Source organism: Eleutherodactylus coqui, chromosome 5, assembly GCF_035609145.1.
Source record: "Eleutherodactylus coqui strain aEleCoq1 chromosome 5, aEleCoq1.hap1, whole genome shotgun sequence".
NCBI classification, from domain to species: Eukaryota; Metazoa; Chordata; class Amphibia; order Anura; family Eleutherodactylidae; genus Eleutherodactylus; species Eleutherodactylus coqui.
The window spans coordinates 259,321,763-259,341,108 of NC_089841.1; the positions used below are offsets into that span (position 1 = coordinate 259,321,763).

The 19,346-nt window shown below is 43.9% G+C and overlaps 1 protein-coding gene across 1 annotated transcript in view; it reads left to right on the plus strand.

Moving 5' to 3' along the window:
* The window catches only part of COMP (cartilage oligomeric matrix protein), a 115,377-nt gene that overhangs the window by 14,773 nt on the left and 81,258 nt on the right, over window positions 1-19,346 (plus strand). Inside the window, exon 2 of the mRNA XM_066604595.1 lies at window positions 10,645-10,730. Coding sequence (XP_066460692.1) covers window positions 10,645-10,730 — 86 coding nt within the window. The remainder of the gene's footprint in view (window positions 1-10,644; window positions 10,731-19,346) is intronic.

A 19,346-nucleotide genomic window follows, 5' to 3' on the forward strand; every position in this document is an offset into this window, starting at 1 on the left:
ATTAATATCACTGCTGCTGGGAGGGGTTAATTAATATCACTGCTGCTGGGAGGGGTTAATTAATATTACTGCTGCTGGAGGGGGGTTAATTAATATCCCTGCTGCTGCTGGGGGGGGGGGGTTAATATTACTGCTGCTGGGGGGGTTAATATTACTGCTGCTGGGGGGGGGAGTAAAATTACTGCTGCTGGGGGGGTTAATATTACTGCTGCTGGGGGGGGGTTATATTACTGCTGCTGGGGGGGATTAATACTGCTGCTGTGGGGGGTCAATCTTACTGCTGCTGGGGGGGGCTAATATTATTGCTGCTGGGGGGTTAATATTACTGCTGCTGGGGGGGGGGGTTAATATTACTGCTGCTGGGGGGGGTTAATATTACTGCTGCTTGGGGGGGGGGGGTTAATATTACTGCTGCTGGGGCGGGTTAATATTGCTGCTGGGGATGATGTTGCTGAGGGGTAATTACTAGTGAGGGGGTATATATTACTGTGGGGGTTACTATCACTACTGGAGCCACTGTGGGGTACTCTGTTACTTCTGGGGCCACTGTGGGGCTTGCTATTACTAATGGGGCCACTGTGGGGGTCAATATTGTTACTGGGGCCACTATGAGAGTCACTATGACTACTGCGACCACTATCAGGGTCACTATTAGGGCTCATTCACATGGGGGGCGTAATCGTATTTCGGTCGCACAAATACGCTGCAAAATCGAAAATCGCTTATGCCTGCATATTTGGGCATGCAAAAAATAAAGCAGATGGCCCCACTGAGATGGTGCGCAAATGTATAGTGAATACACAGGTTTCCTGTGCATTCACCACGTATTTGCGCGGCCCATTCACTTCAATGGCCTGGGTGCGCAGTATGTAGCAAAATAGGTGATGCTGTGTGAAAATATACATCATGTGACTGACTCATTGAAATCAATGGCTTCTATTGGCATATTATGTACGTAAATAAGCTAGTGTGAACAAGTCCTTACTATACTGTCTTACAATCGGCCCTTTGAAGGTCACCATAAGCCCGATGTGGCCCTCGGTAAAAATGAGTTTGACACCCCTGCTCTAGGATGAAGCAATGTTTAAAGAATTCTGTGTGTTCTATCAATTGTATATTCCAGTGGAGATTGGGTTGGAAGTAAAATTCAAAAGAGTTGGAGTAAGTATTAAGGAAGGTCAGCAGGAGATACAGATTCTGGAATCCCACAGAATTTTATGTTGTTTCTTCGTGACCTATCTTCAAGGTCTGCAGCTTTTTTACATAGACAGAAGATCTCCTTTTCCAAGAGAGTATGAGTGTGGCAACCCAGAGGGTCCACTTAGGACACGAGGCCTTTGCAGAAGAGCTTGGAGGGCAAAGTAGTCACTTGTCATGGTGGCACTTACCAGGTTCCTTCCTGGAGGGCTACACGTGACCTCAGCCCGAGTACGACTAGGCCTTCTCCGGACACTCCTAGGATAGGGATGGCCAATAAACATTTAAATAGATAGCAGGGTTGTCACTCGTGATGCCACCATTCCTTTTCCACCAGTATGAGCCATCGCTGATAAAGAGTCCACACACAAAGTAATGATTAAGTACCTTAGTCCCTGGGAATGGTCAGGGTTTGGCAAACTTTACTGTAGTTAACTAAAGACAGGGTACACAAGTATAATGATACACCAATGCAGGTCACACATAAACAAGAAGATCTGTAAGAAACTCAGGATGACACTGACCCTACACTCTTGAGATTTGTACAGGACCCCTCCTGGAAGGGAAGACTCAGGATGACACCAGCCCGACAGTCCTAGTTATCTGTCCATGACTGATCCCGGACGGGGGAAGGGATCGACTCACTAAAGATTAAAATCTGAGAACAGTACCTCTGAATGATGATCAGACTTTTTCTGCACGCTCACACTCTCACTCTCTCTTTCTCCTCACTCGTTATTGGCTCCTGGCATTGGGACGCTCAGGAAACCTTCCCCCATCACATGAGGGTTGAAGGTACCCCTATGTGGCCGGCACTCACTCTTTCCACTACTGTTGAAGATCAGAGACTCAGGAACTCTCAGACTCACTGTGATGGACTCCCTTACTACACCCAAATTTCTCATACTTATAGTCTCTAGCATACCACATGACAAGACATAAATTGATACAGGCATATTCTAGCCTCATGCAAACATTAACCGGTCACTTGCTGCAGCTGTGCAATACACATAACAGATGACCAGACAATTTCTGCACAGTGCATCCACACAGGACACTACATAGAATACACTTAGGGAGGGGGAAAGGAATGAATGTTCTGGGCCATTACATGAACATCTACCAACTAATCGTGGACACTGGACAGTGAAGAATTTACAAATTTTTTGTTCAACATGGACTGTACATGTGGCAAGGTGGTCAATATTGGATTGAAGTGGATTAGAAACTTTTTATATATCTTGAGAAGTGTTCTTTAGAAGAGACACAAGCAGCTCCTTCAATGTATTAATGGTTAACCCCTTAACGACCAGCCCATAGTCTTTTTACGTCCTGCCCAAGTGGGCTTTATTCTTTGAGGACGTAAAAACATGCATCCTACAGAGAATAAAGCCCCGTGGGCTATGGATGTGACAGCTCCATGCTGTCGGTGCCCGTGCTGCGGGCAGTCCCCCCCGGCATTGCGATTGGCGCTATCCATTGGATCGCGATAAAGTAAAAAAAAAAGTTTAAAAAGTTAAAGATTCAGCTGCACTGATGGATCGGATCCATCAGGGCAGCTGAAAGTACTCACCCGGCTTCCCCGATGTCTGCCGCGGTGAAAGGGTCCTCCGGGACCCGGCGCGGCTCTTCTGCGCATGCGCCAGACGAATCACGTCACGCGCATGCGCAGAAGACTGGGAACCCCAGTGAGCTTAAAATCTCCTGGTTCCTGGCTCCTGAAGGTAGTCGGGAACCAGGAGATGTTCCCGGGGGCAGCAAAAGTAAAAATAGCGTTAATTTCACCTCCCCTCATGGATCGGATCCATGAGGGGAGGTGTAAATACTCACCCCGAGTCCTCAGCGGTGTCCCAGTCATCCGGGACCTGAGTCCCCTTCTGCGCATGCGTGCCCGATGATTGACATCGGGTGCGTGCACAGAGGGGCTCAGGACCCGGAAAATTTAAAATCCCTCTGCTCCTGACTGCCATGTGTAGCCAGGAGCAGAGGGATGTCACTGCAGAGAAGATCACTGTTATCCAATGGGTAACAGTGATCATTTAAAGCAGGGGTGGGCAATTAATTTTCCCATGGGGCCACATGAGAAATTGGAATGGTTTTAGAGGGCCAGACCAACAAATTCCCCGCTATGTCTTCGACCCGTCTCGTTATAGTTCGCCTGGAGAGGGGCACATTTGCGAATGCTTCTTTTTTCTCAGGACAAATTAGCGCTGCAGAGTCCACCAAACATTCTTTGACAAACTCCCCATCAGAGAATGGCTTACTGTTTCTTGCAATTTTGTAGGATACTACAAAGCAGGTCTTTACGGCTGCATCCCTGGATGAGTGAAGCTTTTTAAAAAATCCTTGCTGACTTTGCAGTTTTGCTAGCAAATCTTCAGATACCCGTGCCCGCTCTGCCTCCGTCAAGTTCTTGTATTTCTCTCCGTGTTTAGTCTCATAATGGCGATGCAAATTGTAATCTTTAAATACAGCTATCTGCTCTCCACAAACTAAACACACAGCTTTACCTTTGGTTTCAGTAAATAGATATTTAGAAGTCCATTCTTTGTTAAAAACTCGGCATTCTGCATCAATTTTTCTTTTTTTAATGTTAGCCGCCATATTTAAGGGTTAACAGCTAACCTCGGAAAATAGATTTTTTTAATACACAGTAGTATGCTCCTAGGAGAGGGCACAGAGAGCTGCCCCAAGAAGAGAGATTAAAAAGTGAATATTATTAGTATTATTATTCTAATTACAATGCAAAGGGAAAAGTCCTGACACTTACCAATGACGAGCGTGGAACGATTGTCCTGGCACTCCCCAAGGTCCGCAACGAGCATCCTGGCACTCAGAAGTTACAGTGGCATCACTTACTCAGCATCGGGAAGCAGTGAAACTACAAACTCCGAAGCCTTGTCCATTTTGTTAACTTATGTGCTGTTTAATAAAGTTATTCAAGCCTACGTCATTGGTAGAGGTGCTTGAATAAGTAAGGCCTGAATAACTATTAGCACAGCACAGAAGTGAACAAAATGGACAAGGCTTCGGAGTGCATAGTTTCGCTGCTTCCCGTTGCTGACACCGGACTCATTGGTGTGTCACCAGGACACTCTTTGCGGGCCGGTCCGAGCTATTCAGCGGGCCGGATGTGGCCCGCGGGCCGTGCTTTGCCCAGGTCTGATTTAAAGTAAAAAAAAGTGTAAAAAAAAGTAAATTAAAAAATGTGTAAAAAAGTTAAAAAAAAGTTTGAAAAAGTAAAAAAAAAGTTTAAAACGCTTACATTTCATCCCCCCTCACGGATCATATCCGTGAGAGAGGATGAAATGACGTACCTAAGGCCCCGGATTTATCCGCGGACCTTACCACAGCTTCTGCGCACGCGGCCGTCGCCAAAGCGGCATACACATGCGCAAAAGCCGTGGATTGCCAGGATAACTTAAAATCTCCTTGCTCTTGGCTATAAAACTTAGCCAGGAGCCTGGAAATTTCACGGGGGGCCGCGGTGAGCGGTTCCTGATCACGTGTTCGCTGTTATCCAATGGATAATAATGTCAAGAAAAAGGAATTTCTGCGCTCGTATGAAGAGAGTAAAAAGGAAAAAGGAGTAAACAACTCCCATATGAGGAATGGCAAAAGAACACTTGAAAAGGAGGGGGATATGATCAGCAGAAGCCCCCTCCTCTGAGTGTCATCCACAAGTATCCAAGTACACAGACTTCTGCTGATCATATCCCCCTCCTTTTCAAGTAAGTGTTCTTTTGCCATTCCTCATATGGGAGTTGTTTACTCCTTTTTACTCTTTTCATACGAGCGCAGAAATTCCTTTTTCTTGAAATTATTCTATGTTTTATCTGGGGGAGCACTGATTATTCAGAACCCCCCAGCTTTTTTCTGCAGCTCTCCTTGCATCAAGAAGGATTGATGAAGAATTGAGTACTAACAAAGGGTTTTTCTACAACTGCCCACACTGACGGTTACTTTACATATATTTTTTCGTCTGTCCAAAGAATTTATTTCCTGAGGCGCTCTCTATACACCTTTTATCCAATGGATAATGGCGATCACGTAAAAGTTTTAAAAAAGTTAGTTTCATCTCACCTCACCAATGCGATCGGTGAGAGGAGATGAAACTTTTTACTGGAGGCCTCCGTATTTGCACCCCGACACGATCCTCCTCCGTAAACTTACCCGGATTCTGCACATGCGACTGCCGGCAAAACACCGGACACATGCGCAGGAGTCGGGGAGCCCAGGAAACTTAAAATCTCCTTGCTCTCTGCGACCAACGGTCGCCGAGAGCCTGGAGCAGTGACGGGTGTCCTTGTTGAGCGGTCCCCGGTCACGTGATAAAAAAGTAGCGATCTAACATAGGTTGTTCTCACATGACCGGATAGGAATTACGGACTCCGCATGCGTCTGATCCACGGTATTACGCAGATCAATCGCATTGGATTACACAATTCCGCTCACATTAGTGGGTTGGAATTGTGTAATCCACTCGCAGAAAAAAGAACGCAGCAGGTTCTATTTTACCGCGGCTATCCGCAGCATAGAGCCTATTGTGCTCCATGGTCGTGGATAAACCCACAGCCCATACAAAACTACCTTGTATACGGGCTGCGGGTACCCGCATCATCGCTAAGCGACGGTGCGGGAAATACAAACAAAAAAAAATTTGTACTGTGAATGACCGCCTGTGTGAGTAGGCAGTTATGAGCAGTACATTACGCGGCCGTACGCAGGGTCACAGCCGGGCTCACAGCTGGGATCCACTGCGGGCCTCCGCAAGCGTTATTCAGACTGCAACCTATAATACGTATTTTACATGAAGCCCCGGGAACGCTTGCCTTCCTGCAGTTTCAGGAGCAGCTTGTTGAGCGTCTTCTGTGTGAGACCGCCGCACCTCCGCAAGCTTATGAAGACTCACGAAACGCTACTTTTTACACCCTATACCTGCCACTGAGGTCAAGAAATGACCCCCAAAAAGCATGAGAGGAGGGGGGATACACGGTTTTATTGCCCCATGTGCCCATTCCAACCAGCCTCCGTAATTATCCCTGTCTTCGGAAATACCACACAGTTCATATTATTACTTTTATCTAAGATTTGGGGAAAGCCGAAAAGGGCACGGAGTGTGTGTGGGGGGAGGGGATATTTTTAGGGAGTCAATTTTTATTCCGTACAAATGAACAATGGGGCCTGGAATTTATTCAGTTGTGCCCTGCAATCCAACGGGTGTTCCCTCCATTATAGGCCTTGCCATGGGCCCTGTAAGTAGATTAGGGCCACAATGGGTATGTTTCTGAACTCGGGATAAACGGGGGTATCCATTTTGGGGTGAACGTCTTCATTCCTATGTACGCTGTACAAAAAAACTGTTTTTAAATTGAAAAAATTCTCAAAAAAAGTGAAAATTGTAATTTTTTCCTTCTGCTTTGATAAGATTCAGTCAAATACTGTGGGGTCAAAATATGCAGTATAACGCTAGATGAATTTGTTAAGGGGTCTAGTTTTCAAAATGGGGTCATTTGAGGGGGTTCCTTATAGTTTTGGCCGTCCAATGGCTCTATAAATTGGCGATGGGACCTGGAATTTATTCAGTTGTACCCTGAAATCCAACAGGTGTTCCTTTCATTACAGGCCTAGCCATGTGTCCTGTAAGTAGATTAGGGCCACAATGGGTATGTTTCTGAACACGGGACAAACAGGGGTATCCATTTTGGGGTGAAAGTCTTCATTTATATGTGTGCTGTACAAAAAAAACAACAGTTTTTAAATTTACACAATTGCCCAAAAAATGAAAATCGTAATTTTTTCCTACTGCTTTGCTTAGATCTATTCAAAAATTGTACGTTAAAAATACACAGTACACCCCTAGATGAACAAGTTAAGAGGTCTAGTTTTCAAAATGAGGTTATTTGTGGGGGTTCTCTATTATTTTCGGCACTCAAGAACTCTACAAGTGTGCTATGGGGCCTAAAAGGTCTTCAAGCAAAATCTATGTTCTGAAAACCACCGATTACTTCTTTCATTTTGGGACCCGTTGTGCATGCGGACATAAGATTAGGGCCACAATAGGTATATTTCTGAAAACAGCACAAACAGGGGTATCCATTTTGGGATGCAAGTCTTCATTCACATGTGTGCTGTACAAAAAAAAACTGTTTTTAAAATGACAGAATTGCCAAAAAAACGAAAATCACAATTTTTTTGTTTTGCTTGAATTCATTCAAAAACCGTGGGGTCAAAATGGGCAGTACACCCCTAGATAAATTCGGTAAGGGGTCTAGTTTTCAAAATGGGGTCATTTGTGGGGGTTTTCTATGGTTTTTCGGCGCTCAAGAACTCTACATGTGTGCTATGGGGCCTAAAAGGACTTCAAGCAAAATCTATGTTCTGAAAGCCACCGATTACTCCTTTCATTTTGGGCCCCGTTGTGCATCCAGACAGAAGATTAGGGCCACAATGGGTATGTTTCTGAGCACAAGACAAACAGGGGTATCTATTTTGGGGTGCAAGTCTTCATTTATATGTGTGCTGTACAAACAAAGCTGTTTTTAAAATGACAGAATTGCCAAAAAAACGAAAATCACAATTTTTTCCTTTTGTTTAGCTTGAATTCATACAAAAAACGTGGAGTCAAAATGGGCTGGTCACCCCTAGATAAATTTGTTAAGGGGTCTAGCTTTCAAAATGGGGTCATTTGTGGTAGTTTTCTAAGGTTTTGGGCGCTCAAGAACTCTACATGTGTGCTATGGGGCCTAAAACGCCTTCAAGCAAAATTTCTCTTCTGAAAGACACTGACTACTCCTTTCATTTTGGGCCCCGTTGTGCACTCAGATATAAGATTAGGGCCACATTGGGTATATTTTTGAAAACAGGACAAACAGGGGGATCCATTTTGGGGTGTAAATCCTCATTTTCATGTAAACTATAGAAAAAAATACGTCTTTAAAATGACATATTTGCAAAAATATGAAATTTTCATTTTTCTCCTCTAAATTGAATTAATTCCTGAAAAAAAACTGTGGGTTCCAAATACTTCTGACCCCCCTCAATGAATACATTAAGGGGTGTAGTTTTTAAAATAGGGTCATTTGTGGGGGTATCTATTATTCTGACACCTATGAGCCTTTGCTACCTTGGCTTGGTGCAGGAAAATAAAGTGTTCCTCAAAATGCTGAAAAGTAATGTTAAATTTGTACGTCTCCTAAATGGTTAAAAAAACATAAAAGTTTTTCACATGTGCATTCAGAATAAGGTAAATAGATGGATATATATATCTTAGCAAAAGTCTGTACAGTATGTTTGCACATATTTGATATATTACAATTGAAAATGTGAAAAAACGATATTTGTTTCAAAATTTTCCCAATATTGGCACTTTTAATAAATATACACAAATTATATTGGACTATTTTCACCACCTAAATGAAGTACAATATGTGGTGATAAAACAATGTCAGAATCACTTGGATATGCAAAACCTTTACAGAGTTATTCTATGTTAAAGTACACATGTCAGATTTCCAAAATTTGGCCTGGTCATTAAGGCGCAAACAGACTTGGTCACTAAAGGGTTAAAGGATTATCCAGACCTGGATACAATTGTAAATTACAGGAGACTCTCCATGTTTAGATTATCTGCAGTTGTAGAATGAGTTTCTTATTTGGAAGAAGGGCCTTTAGGTTTGAGGGAGCCCAGAATACCTCTTTTAGTGACCTCTCTGGAAGCAGGGTTTTGTTCTGCTGTCCTAATAAATGAAATGACACTAAGCTCTAGTTACAAAGAGTTTTAATAAACATTATTAAATCAGTGAATTATCGCAGTCCGTAGGAAGATTCATTACTTACATATAGATTTTCAGTGATTTCCTATTGCTACTGGGCTGCAGATATCATGCCCTTTGTCTTGCTGCAAACTAGAAAATCTACTATACCTTCACCAACCTGCTTACTATTCAAATACATATTTTAATGGATCCTCTTAAAAACATAAATCATAGTTAATAGAAGATTTTTTGAAGGCTGCATAAACTCCTATATTCAGTCTTTTTTTTTTTTTTTTGGCAAAAAGCAATTTCAACGTTATGAAAAATAAAACACCATAAATGCATATGTTAATGGAAAAGCTTGCATTTAATGTAACCCATGGCTATATCTTATATAGATTATGGCTTTTTCCTCTACAGATCAGTAGTTCCCAGCCTTCACAATAACTCCAAAGTAGCAATTATCTTGATGACTAAATTACAGGTTGACTTGTCGTGTAGAGCAAAATTAGTGACTCTTTGAAAGCACTCTAGAAGATTATTAGTAACATACCATTATGTATTGTTCACTTACACACTGGAGTCAAAAAGAAAGGAAAATAGATCCTGGTCACAGCGATAACATTCTCTGGAGTTTATCTTTTTGATTTGTAAGCCACAGTGAAATGATTGAACATCAGTAGTACACCTGCTCTGCACAGCACATCCTATCTAAACATTTCCTAACAAAGCTTCTGATCTCCTGTGTATGTCCCTAACTAGTAATTATTAGGAAATTATAGTACCAGTGTTTCAGGTGGCGCAATGTGCCACACAGCTCTGGTACACGCACGTCACACACACAGCTCTGCTACGTTGTTTTCACATATCTGCTGCACGAGACAAACAAACTTCAGCCGGTGGCTGAGGTGACATCGTGGTTTGTTGCTGTGTCATGCAATTCTTTGCATTGTCTCCCATAGGAGTCTATGGAGGCTTCTGCACTTCGCACACCAAAGATAGGATAGGTCCTATATTTTCACGCAGCTGGGAATTTCAATTGCGCGTGTCCTATTATTTATGGCCGCCTGCACACGGGCGGAAATCGCCGCAGGATTTCCGCCGCTCAAAGCCTGCATAGGAGTGCATTACAATACGCACTCCTATGCAGACGGCCGCGGTTTGGCAGTGCGAAATTTTGCGCGGCAAACAAACCACGGCATGTCCTATTTTTGTGCGGGGCTCGCAGAGCCTCGCACAGAAACGTCACTCACGCGGCCGCCAGCTCCGGTCTGCGGATGCGCCGGCTGCCCGGCAGCCGGCACATAAAAGAGCCGGGGCCGCTGGGCGCGGTTGAGTATGCGCTCGTCTCTGCAGGCGCTCGGGTCGGGTCTCGCGGTGAGAATTCTCACCGCCGGATCCGACCCGCTCGTCTGCAGGCGGCCAAAGGTGTGATTTTATTTTTTATGCACTTAAAATTTTTCCATGTGAATGTTTTCAGAGCATTTTTTTTTTGCGCAGCTAATACAGCTCGTGTGTAGAAATCTAATCCAGGTTTAGTGGAATTGTATAGATTCCATACTTTTGGGTGAACAAGTATCTATATAATGAGGTCCACCAATCTTAAAAGATTTTTAGATAGAATGTGATTTTAAGCTAATTTGAATGTTATATTGAAATATCCATAGTTTATTAAAAATGATCATTTTAGGTGGAGATGTTGCACCACAAATACTTGCAGAAATGAAAGAAACGAACATTGTCTTGAAAGAAGTTCGAGATCTACTAAAACATCAGGTGACTTTCATAACTATTCACTGCTGTGATCTCATACATACAAATACTATTTTAACCTTAAATTATCATTACAAATGTCTATAGCATTATTGTAAAGGTATCTACTCCAATGAAGAAGCATCAGCACTACTTAAAGGAAACCCATCAAATGGAAAATGCAGTCCAATCTGCAGTCAGTCAGATATTGAACTGTTGGAGCGGAGCAGATTGATATACATATTTGTGGGGAAAGCGCATAAACGGCGATGGTATTTCTGCGATCATGGACAGCGGTTTTTCGTCCATTCACACGACCATGAGCGTCGTTTTTAGCGAAAAACTACGCTGCACCCTGGAAAACCCTCCCTCTGCCAATATCGAGATGGCTTCCAATGCCTATATAGAGGCACCTATAAGCTTTTTACAGCATTGGATGCTGCATAGGTGCCTCCCCCTCCCTTCTCTTTCCCTGCTCCCATAGGAGTCTATGGGACCCACCGGCATATATTGGCCAAAAGATAGTTCCAGGACTATCTTTTAGCTGAGCGTATATGCGCATATGTTCTAATTTTCATGCTGCTGGTATATTTACGTGCCATATATTCGCCCGTGTGAACAGATGCATTGAAAATCAATGTCTCTCATAGGCACGTATATACGTCCGGGGCGTAAAAACGCGCCGTATATACGCTTGTGTAAAAGAGCCCTCAAGGCCTCATTCATATGGGCTACAAAATCATCACTACAACGCATTTTTGTGGTTTCCAATGGGTTCTTTCAGGCTACAAAACAGCGATTATTTTGTAGCCCATGTGAACGAGGCCTAACTAATATTTTATTCATTTAGACTGTTTTAGTGTGAGTTTATGAGTCCAGTGGGCGGTCCTATCAGTGATGGACAGCCTTCCCCATATCATTGTGTGTACAGAAATAGCTGTCAATCACTGAGTAGGACTATTCACTAGACTCCTAAGCCCAGAATGAGCAGAGGTGTAAATGCCTAAAAGACTAGTTGCATGAAATCTTTTCCCTCAAAAAAATAAAATAAAAATCTGCTTAGCTCATCTGGTACTAAAACAAGGCGCCTGCACAATAGACACCATTTTCAATGTGAGTGGATCATTTTAGCAGATGTGGTTCCTTCTATAGATTCCACGTTCAGAGCTGCGCTGCCATCCAACTGTGGTCAGAGAAATACAACGGAGCCACATTCACTTGACGATAGACTACATCGGCTCTTATGTTTCTGCCCCTTATTTCTTGAGATAAGCACGGGTTCTTGGGTCGAACCACCTGTTAATGAAACATGATGTCATATCCTAGCAATATGCAGTTACTACTTAAAGGCAATGAAAATTGTGTGAAAAACTGATTTTACATGTTAGTGGTTATCTTAAGATAAAAACAAGTTACATTCAACTTCAGGCTGCCATCTACATTCCATCATTCATTTTTAGACAAGCTAATATGCAGTTTACGACGTGCTACTAGTTTTAGACTTTTCTCATGTGAACATGTCCCACCTAGTGACACATGCTAGAGCAGGGGTGTCAAACTAATTTTCACCGAGGGCCACATCAGCCTTATGGTTGCCTTCAAAGAGCCGATTCTAATTGTTAATTGTAAGACAGTATAGTAAAAGTCAACCCCACAGTGGCCCGATCGGTAATAAGGCCCCCCAAAGCGACCAGTGGCGCACACTATTTTATATATATATATATATATATATATATATATATATATATACACACACACTATTATTTTTACTTATATATATAGACAGGCGCATACTAGTATACACATATACGCACAGACGCACACTATTATACACAAATACGTACAGATGCGCACTATTATATACAAATACACACAAACGCACACTATTATACACATATGCACACAGACGCACACTATTATACACATATGCACACAGACGCACACTATTATACACATGCTCGCACACAGACGCACACTGTTATACACATACGCGTACAGAAGCACACTATGATACACATACGCGCACAGACGCACACTATTATACACATGCACACAGACGCACACTATTACACGCATACATGCACACAGACGCACACTATTATACACATACGCGCACAGACGCACACTACTATACACATACATGCGCACAGACGCACACTATTATACACATACATGCGCACAGACGCACACTATTATACACATACATGCGCACAGACGCACACTGTTATTCACATACATGGGCACAGACGCACACTATTATACACATACATGCGCACAGACGCACACTATTATATACATACATGCGCACAGACGCACACTATTATACACATACATGCGCACACTATTATACACATACAGGCGCACACTATTATACACATACATGCGCACAGGCACACACTATAATACACATAGATGCGCACAGATGCACACTATTATACACATACATGCGCACAGACGCACACTATTATACACATACATGAACATAGACGCACACTATTATACACATACATGCACAGAGGCACATTATACACATACATGCGCACAGACGTACACTATTATTACACATATGCGCACAGACGCACACTATTATACACATACATGCACACAGACACACACTATTATACACATACATGCACACAGACGCACACTATTATACACATACATGCACACAGACGCACAGTATTATTCACATACATGCGCACAGACGTACACTATTATTACACATATGCACAAAGACGCACAGTATTATACACATGCATTCACACAGACGCACACTATTATACACATACATGCACACAGACGCACACTATTATACACATACATGCACACAGACGCACACTATTATACACATAACTTCGCACAGACGTACAGTATTATTACACATATGCGCACAGACGCACACTATTATACACATACATGTGCACAGATGCACACTATTATACACATACATGCACACAGACGCACACTATTATACACATACGCGCACAGACGCACACTGTTATACACATACGCGCACAGATGTACACTATTATACACATACATGCGCACAGACGCACACTGTTATAGAAATACATGCGCACAGATGCACACTATTATACACATACATGCACACTGACGCACACTGTTATACAAAAACATGCGCACAAACGCACACTATTATACACATACATGCACACAGATGCACACTATTATACGCATACATGCACAGACGTACACTATTATTACACATATGCACACAGACGCACACTATTATACACATACGCGCACAGACGCACACTGTTATACACATACGCGCACAGACGTACACTATTATACACATACATGCGCACAGACGCACAGTTATAGAAATACATGCGCACAGATGCACACTATTATACACATACATGCACACAGATGCACACTATTATACGCATACATGCACAGACGTACACTATTATTACACATATGCACACAGACGCACACTATTATACATATATACGCACAGACGCATATACATACATTCACAGGTGCACTAATTATATATATACACACACACACATATATACTGCTGCCAGGAGAGCGACACTGAGAAGGAGCAGCTGCAGAGTGAGAGCCTGGTCAGCGCTGACCTCCTCTCACCGGCCCACCCTCTGTTCATGGCTGCAGGCCTGGGGAGACATCAGGGGCCCAAGTATGCAGGAGGGCCCCAAGAAGAGAACAGCCGGTATACTTGCCAGTGGGACCACAATGGATGCAGGTAAGTATAAAAATGTGTATAACAATGCAGAAGTGCCCTTGTGTGCATATGTATGTATGTATGTATGTATGTATGTATGTATATATATATATATATATATATATATATATATATATATACATACACTCACACACACACACACACAATGACACTTATGCATTGTTCTAGACATTTTTATTCTTACCTGCATACTTGGGCCCTTGATGTCTCCCCAGGCCTGCAGCCATGAACAGAGTTAGGGCCAGGGAGAGGAGTTCAGCTCTGACCAGGCTCTCACTCTGCAGCTGCTCCTCCTCAGCATCCTCTCCTGCAAAGATTATGTTCTCTGCAGTCTTCTTCCCTCCTCCGCGGCCGTTGTCAGTCTGCTATCAGCACTCCTCTATTACTGTCTGCACTAGACAGAACAAGCCGATAGAAGATCATCTACTGACAGCAGCACAGTGGTGAGGGAACTTTGTGCACAGCCACCGGGCCACAGAAAATGAGGTGGCGGGCCGGATTCAGCCTGCGGGCCTTGTGTTTGACACCTGTGTGCTAGAGGTTAGTTCTGTGAGTCCAGCATGCTGCTGCCTTCACTAGCTCTAATGTATCTACACAGCTTCATTGCAGGACTGCTCTCTCCTTCTACTGCTTATGAGGAATCTCTGCTTCTTTGTGCTGACAGACATATATGCCGAGGATTGCGTGAGTCTCCTGCTCCTTGCAGTCTGTTATAGGTTCTCTCTTCTGTGCACTGATACACAGTATATGTCATTCACCTTCCCTCCTCTGTGCTTCCCAATGTACAGTCTACGTAATTTGCCCTCTTTGAACGCCTGGATGATTTCTTTCTTCTTCACTCTTTGGTCCACCATATACATCCATCCTCTCACTGCTGCTATCTAAGAAGGGAGGGGAAGAGCAGAGAATCCACACTCCAGTAGAAGTGTGGTGCTGGAGCCATGTCATATTCAGCAAGACAGATGGCCATATGAAGGAGATATGTACCCTGTGCACACTGCATCTGAGCGCTGTATTCGACATATACACTGGGAAAAGCTCCTAACAAATATGCTATACCCATCAGGCAACATTCACCCAATGGATGCCAAAAGGAATCTCCCCAACCCCCACTCTACCTCTAGTAGACATAGGTGGGTTTTTATTTGTCCATGTTGGCACATTTTTACTGAATGAGCGCCTTTTCTCACATGTCTATGTATACCAGTAATCATTAGGAAATTATCGTACCAGTGTTTCTGGTGGCGCAATGTGCCACTTACTAATATAATACAGTGAAAGGGATTGGAGTTGTAAGCACACGATTGCTGGTTTAGGACATGTGATGACTTCACCATCATTGCTTACATGCACGTGTCACACACACACAGCTCTGCTATATGCGTGTCACACACACCACACAGAGCTCTACTACATGCACATGACACACATTTACATTTCTGCTACATGCGCATCACACACACAGCACACAGCTCTGCTACGTGCGCATCACACACAGCACGCACGGCTCAGCTACATGCGCATAACACACAGCACACACAGCTCTGCTACATGCATGGCACACACAGCTTTGCTACATACACAGCACACACGACTCTGCTATATGCGTGTCACACACAGCTCTGTTACATGCATGACACACACAGCTCTGTTACATGCGCATGGCACGCAGTACACACAGCTCTGCTAAATTCGCATGACATGCAGCACACACAGCTCTGCTACATGCGCTCAACACACAGCACACACGGCTTTACTACATGCGCGGCACACACAGATCTGCTACATGCGCATCACACAGCATACACAACTCTGCTACATGTGTGGCACACACAGCAAACACAGCTCTGCTACATGTGCATCACACAGTACACATGGCTCTGCAACATACATGTCACACACAGCCCACACAGCTCTGCTACATGCATGTGTCACACAGCACACAGGGATCTGCTACTGCGCATCTCACACAGCTCTACTACATGCACCGCCCACACAGCTCTGCTACATGTGCGTAATACACAGCACAGACAGCTTTGCTACATGCACGTGACACACAGCACACACGGCTCTGTTCATCAACCTCTGCTGGTTTAGGAACAGTGATGACATCACCATCATGTGATCAGTGAGCAGATCACATTACGGTGACATCATCACAGGTCTTCTCAGCACACAGTTGTTGTCAGGCTCTGTATGTTTTATGCTTTAGGACCTGCAATGACATCACTGCCATGTGATCGGGGCAGAGCATGTAACACACTCACAGATTCACGGACAAGTGGTCGTTAGCAGTTTGATATTTACAAGTAACAATGGCCTTAAGATACAATATTTTCAGCATACAGTAATCTTTCCCAGAACATTGCATATTGAGTCTTCCGCATGTGCACTTTTCTGGAAACTCCAGTCAGTCAGCATGGCAGTTCACCAATATAACACCTGTATTACTGAAGTACCTTCACTGATTGGCTGTCTAGTAGCTCCTCTTTACAGTACAGTGTGATACCGGATGAGTGGTTCATTAGGTATTAGATGAGGGCAGCATCATGTTATTTTTCTGCTACTCTGTGTGTATTGTACAGGATCATGTAGAAGCTCCTATCCATTACATATAAAGAGATTTACTGCTTCCATCAGCTCTTTCTGATTTTTATATGTAAGGACTTTCTTTATCAGTATTAGCTATCTACTCTATTTTCTTTAGGCTGCTTCCACACGGGCAGTGCAATATCGCTGCGAGAAAATGTTGAGGATTTTCAGGGGGAGGAGGGCTTGAAATATAAGCCCTACCCCAAAATAAGCCCTAGCTACATAAAAAAAACAAACATCATCTGAGAGACGCTATCATGTCCAGTCACGCATCTCCTCTTCAGCTCCAGCACTTGTCTTTAGTCTTTTGCCAGCCTTTCCTGGATTGGAGGTTCAAAATCTCTGCCTCTAGGAAGGGCTGGCTGTGATTGGCTCTCGAGCATCGCGGCTTAGCCAATCCCAGCCAGCGCTCGATGAACAAATCACAGCCATTCATTCATTCATTCATTGAATGGCTATGATTGGTTCATCGAGCGCTGGCTCTGATTGGCTGAGCAATCACAGAGAGTCCTTCCTGGAGGCGGATGTTTGAACGTCCAATCCAGGAAGGGCTTGCAGAAAACTAAAGACAAATGCCGGAGATGAAGAGGAGACATGCGCCAAAGATGACAGCGCCTCTTAGGTGACGTTGTTTTTTTTTGCTTTTTTAATACACATAGGCCTTATTTTAGAGCTTTGACAGTAGGATTTCCTACTGTCAAAGTTGCATCCCACCGTACGAAAACACAATGCAACACAAAGGAAAGGTCCATAGGGACTCATTGACTACAAAATATCGCAAGTCGCGGCTGTACAGAGCATGCCGTGATTTTATACTCTTGCAATGTTGTAGGCTACAAAACATTACTCGTGTGGAAGAACCCATAGGAAAGCATGGGCTCTACATACTTGCGATCTGTAGCACTATGGCATTGCAAGAAAATCGCCTGTGTAGATGCGGCCTAAATCCACATTTTGTATTACTTTCGGCTGACATTTTGTGGGCTTTGGACCCAGCTATCAGTGTTCCTTAGAGTTTTGCTTTCAACATTCAATATTTTTAACATAGAGTGGTTGTCCTGGAACCAATTAATATTGTATAATGTGGGACCACTATATAAGAACTACATTTTTCAATGTCACCATGTCACCCGAATAAAAAAAAAGCATAAGAAAACAAAAAGTTGTAAGTACCCCAAATTGTTACCAATAAAAACTGCAGCTTGCCCACCAAGAAACAAAGCCTCCTACAGTTTCATGGATGGAAAAATAAAATAAATATGGATTAGAGATGAGCGAGCACCAAAATGCTCAGGTGCTCGTTACTCGGGACGAAATTTTCGCGATGCTTGAGGGTTCGTTTCGAGTAACGAACCCCATTGAAGTCAATGGGCGACCCGAGCATTTTTGTATATCGCTGATGCTCGCTAAGGTTTCCATTTGTGAAAATCTGGGCAATTCAAGAAAATGATGGGAACGACACAGAAACGGATAGGGCAGGCGAGGGGCTACATGTTGGGCTGCATCTCAAGTTCCCAGGTCCCACTATTAAGCCACAATAGCGGCAAGAGTGCCCCCCCCCCCCTCCCAACAACTTTTACTTCTGAAAAGCCCTCATTAGCAATGCATACCTTAGCTAAGCACCACACTACCTCCAACAAAGCACAATCACTGCCTGCATGACACTCCGCTGCCACTTCTCCTGGGTTAAATGCTGCCCAACCCCCCCCCCCCCCCCGCATGACGCAGTCTCCACAGCGCACACCAAAGTGTCCCTGCGCAGCCTTCAGCTGTCCTCATGCCACACCACCCTCATGTCTATTTATAAGTGCGTCTGCCATGAGGAGGAACCGCAGGCACACACTGCAGAGGGTTGGCACAGCTAGGCAGCGACCCTCTTTAAAAGGGGCAGGGCGATAGCCCACAATGCTGTACAGAAGCAATGAGAAATATAATCCTGTGCCACCGCCATCAGGAGCTGCACACGTGGGCATAGCAAGGGGGAACCTATGTGCCACACACTATTCATTCTGTCAAGGTGTCTGCATGCCCCAGTCAGACCGGGGTTTTTTATAAATAGTCACAGGCAGGTACAACTCCGCAATGGGTATTCCGTGTGCACCCACAGCATGGGTGGCTCCCTGGAACCCACCGGCTGTACAAAAATGTATCCCATTGCAGTGCCCTGGACAGCAGAGCTAACGTCAGATTAAATGCAGGTGGGCTTCGGCCCACACTGCATGCCCCAACCTGACCGGGGTTTTTAATTCATAGACACAGGCAGGTACAACTCCCTATTGTGAAGTCCCTGTGGACCGACAGCATGGGTGGGT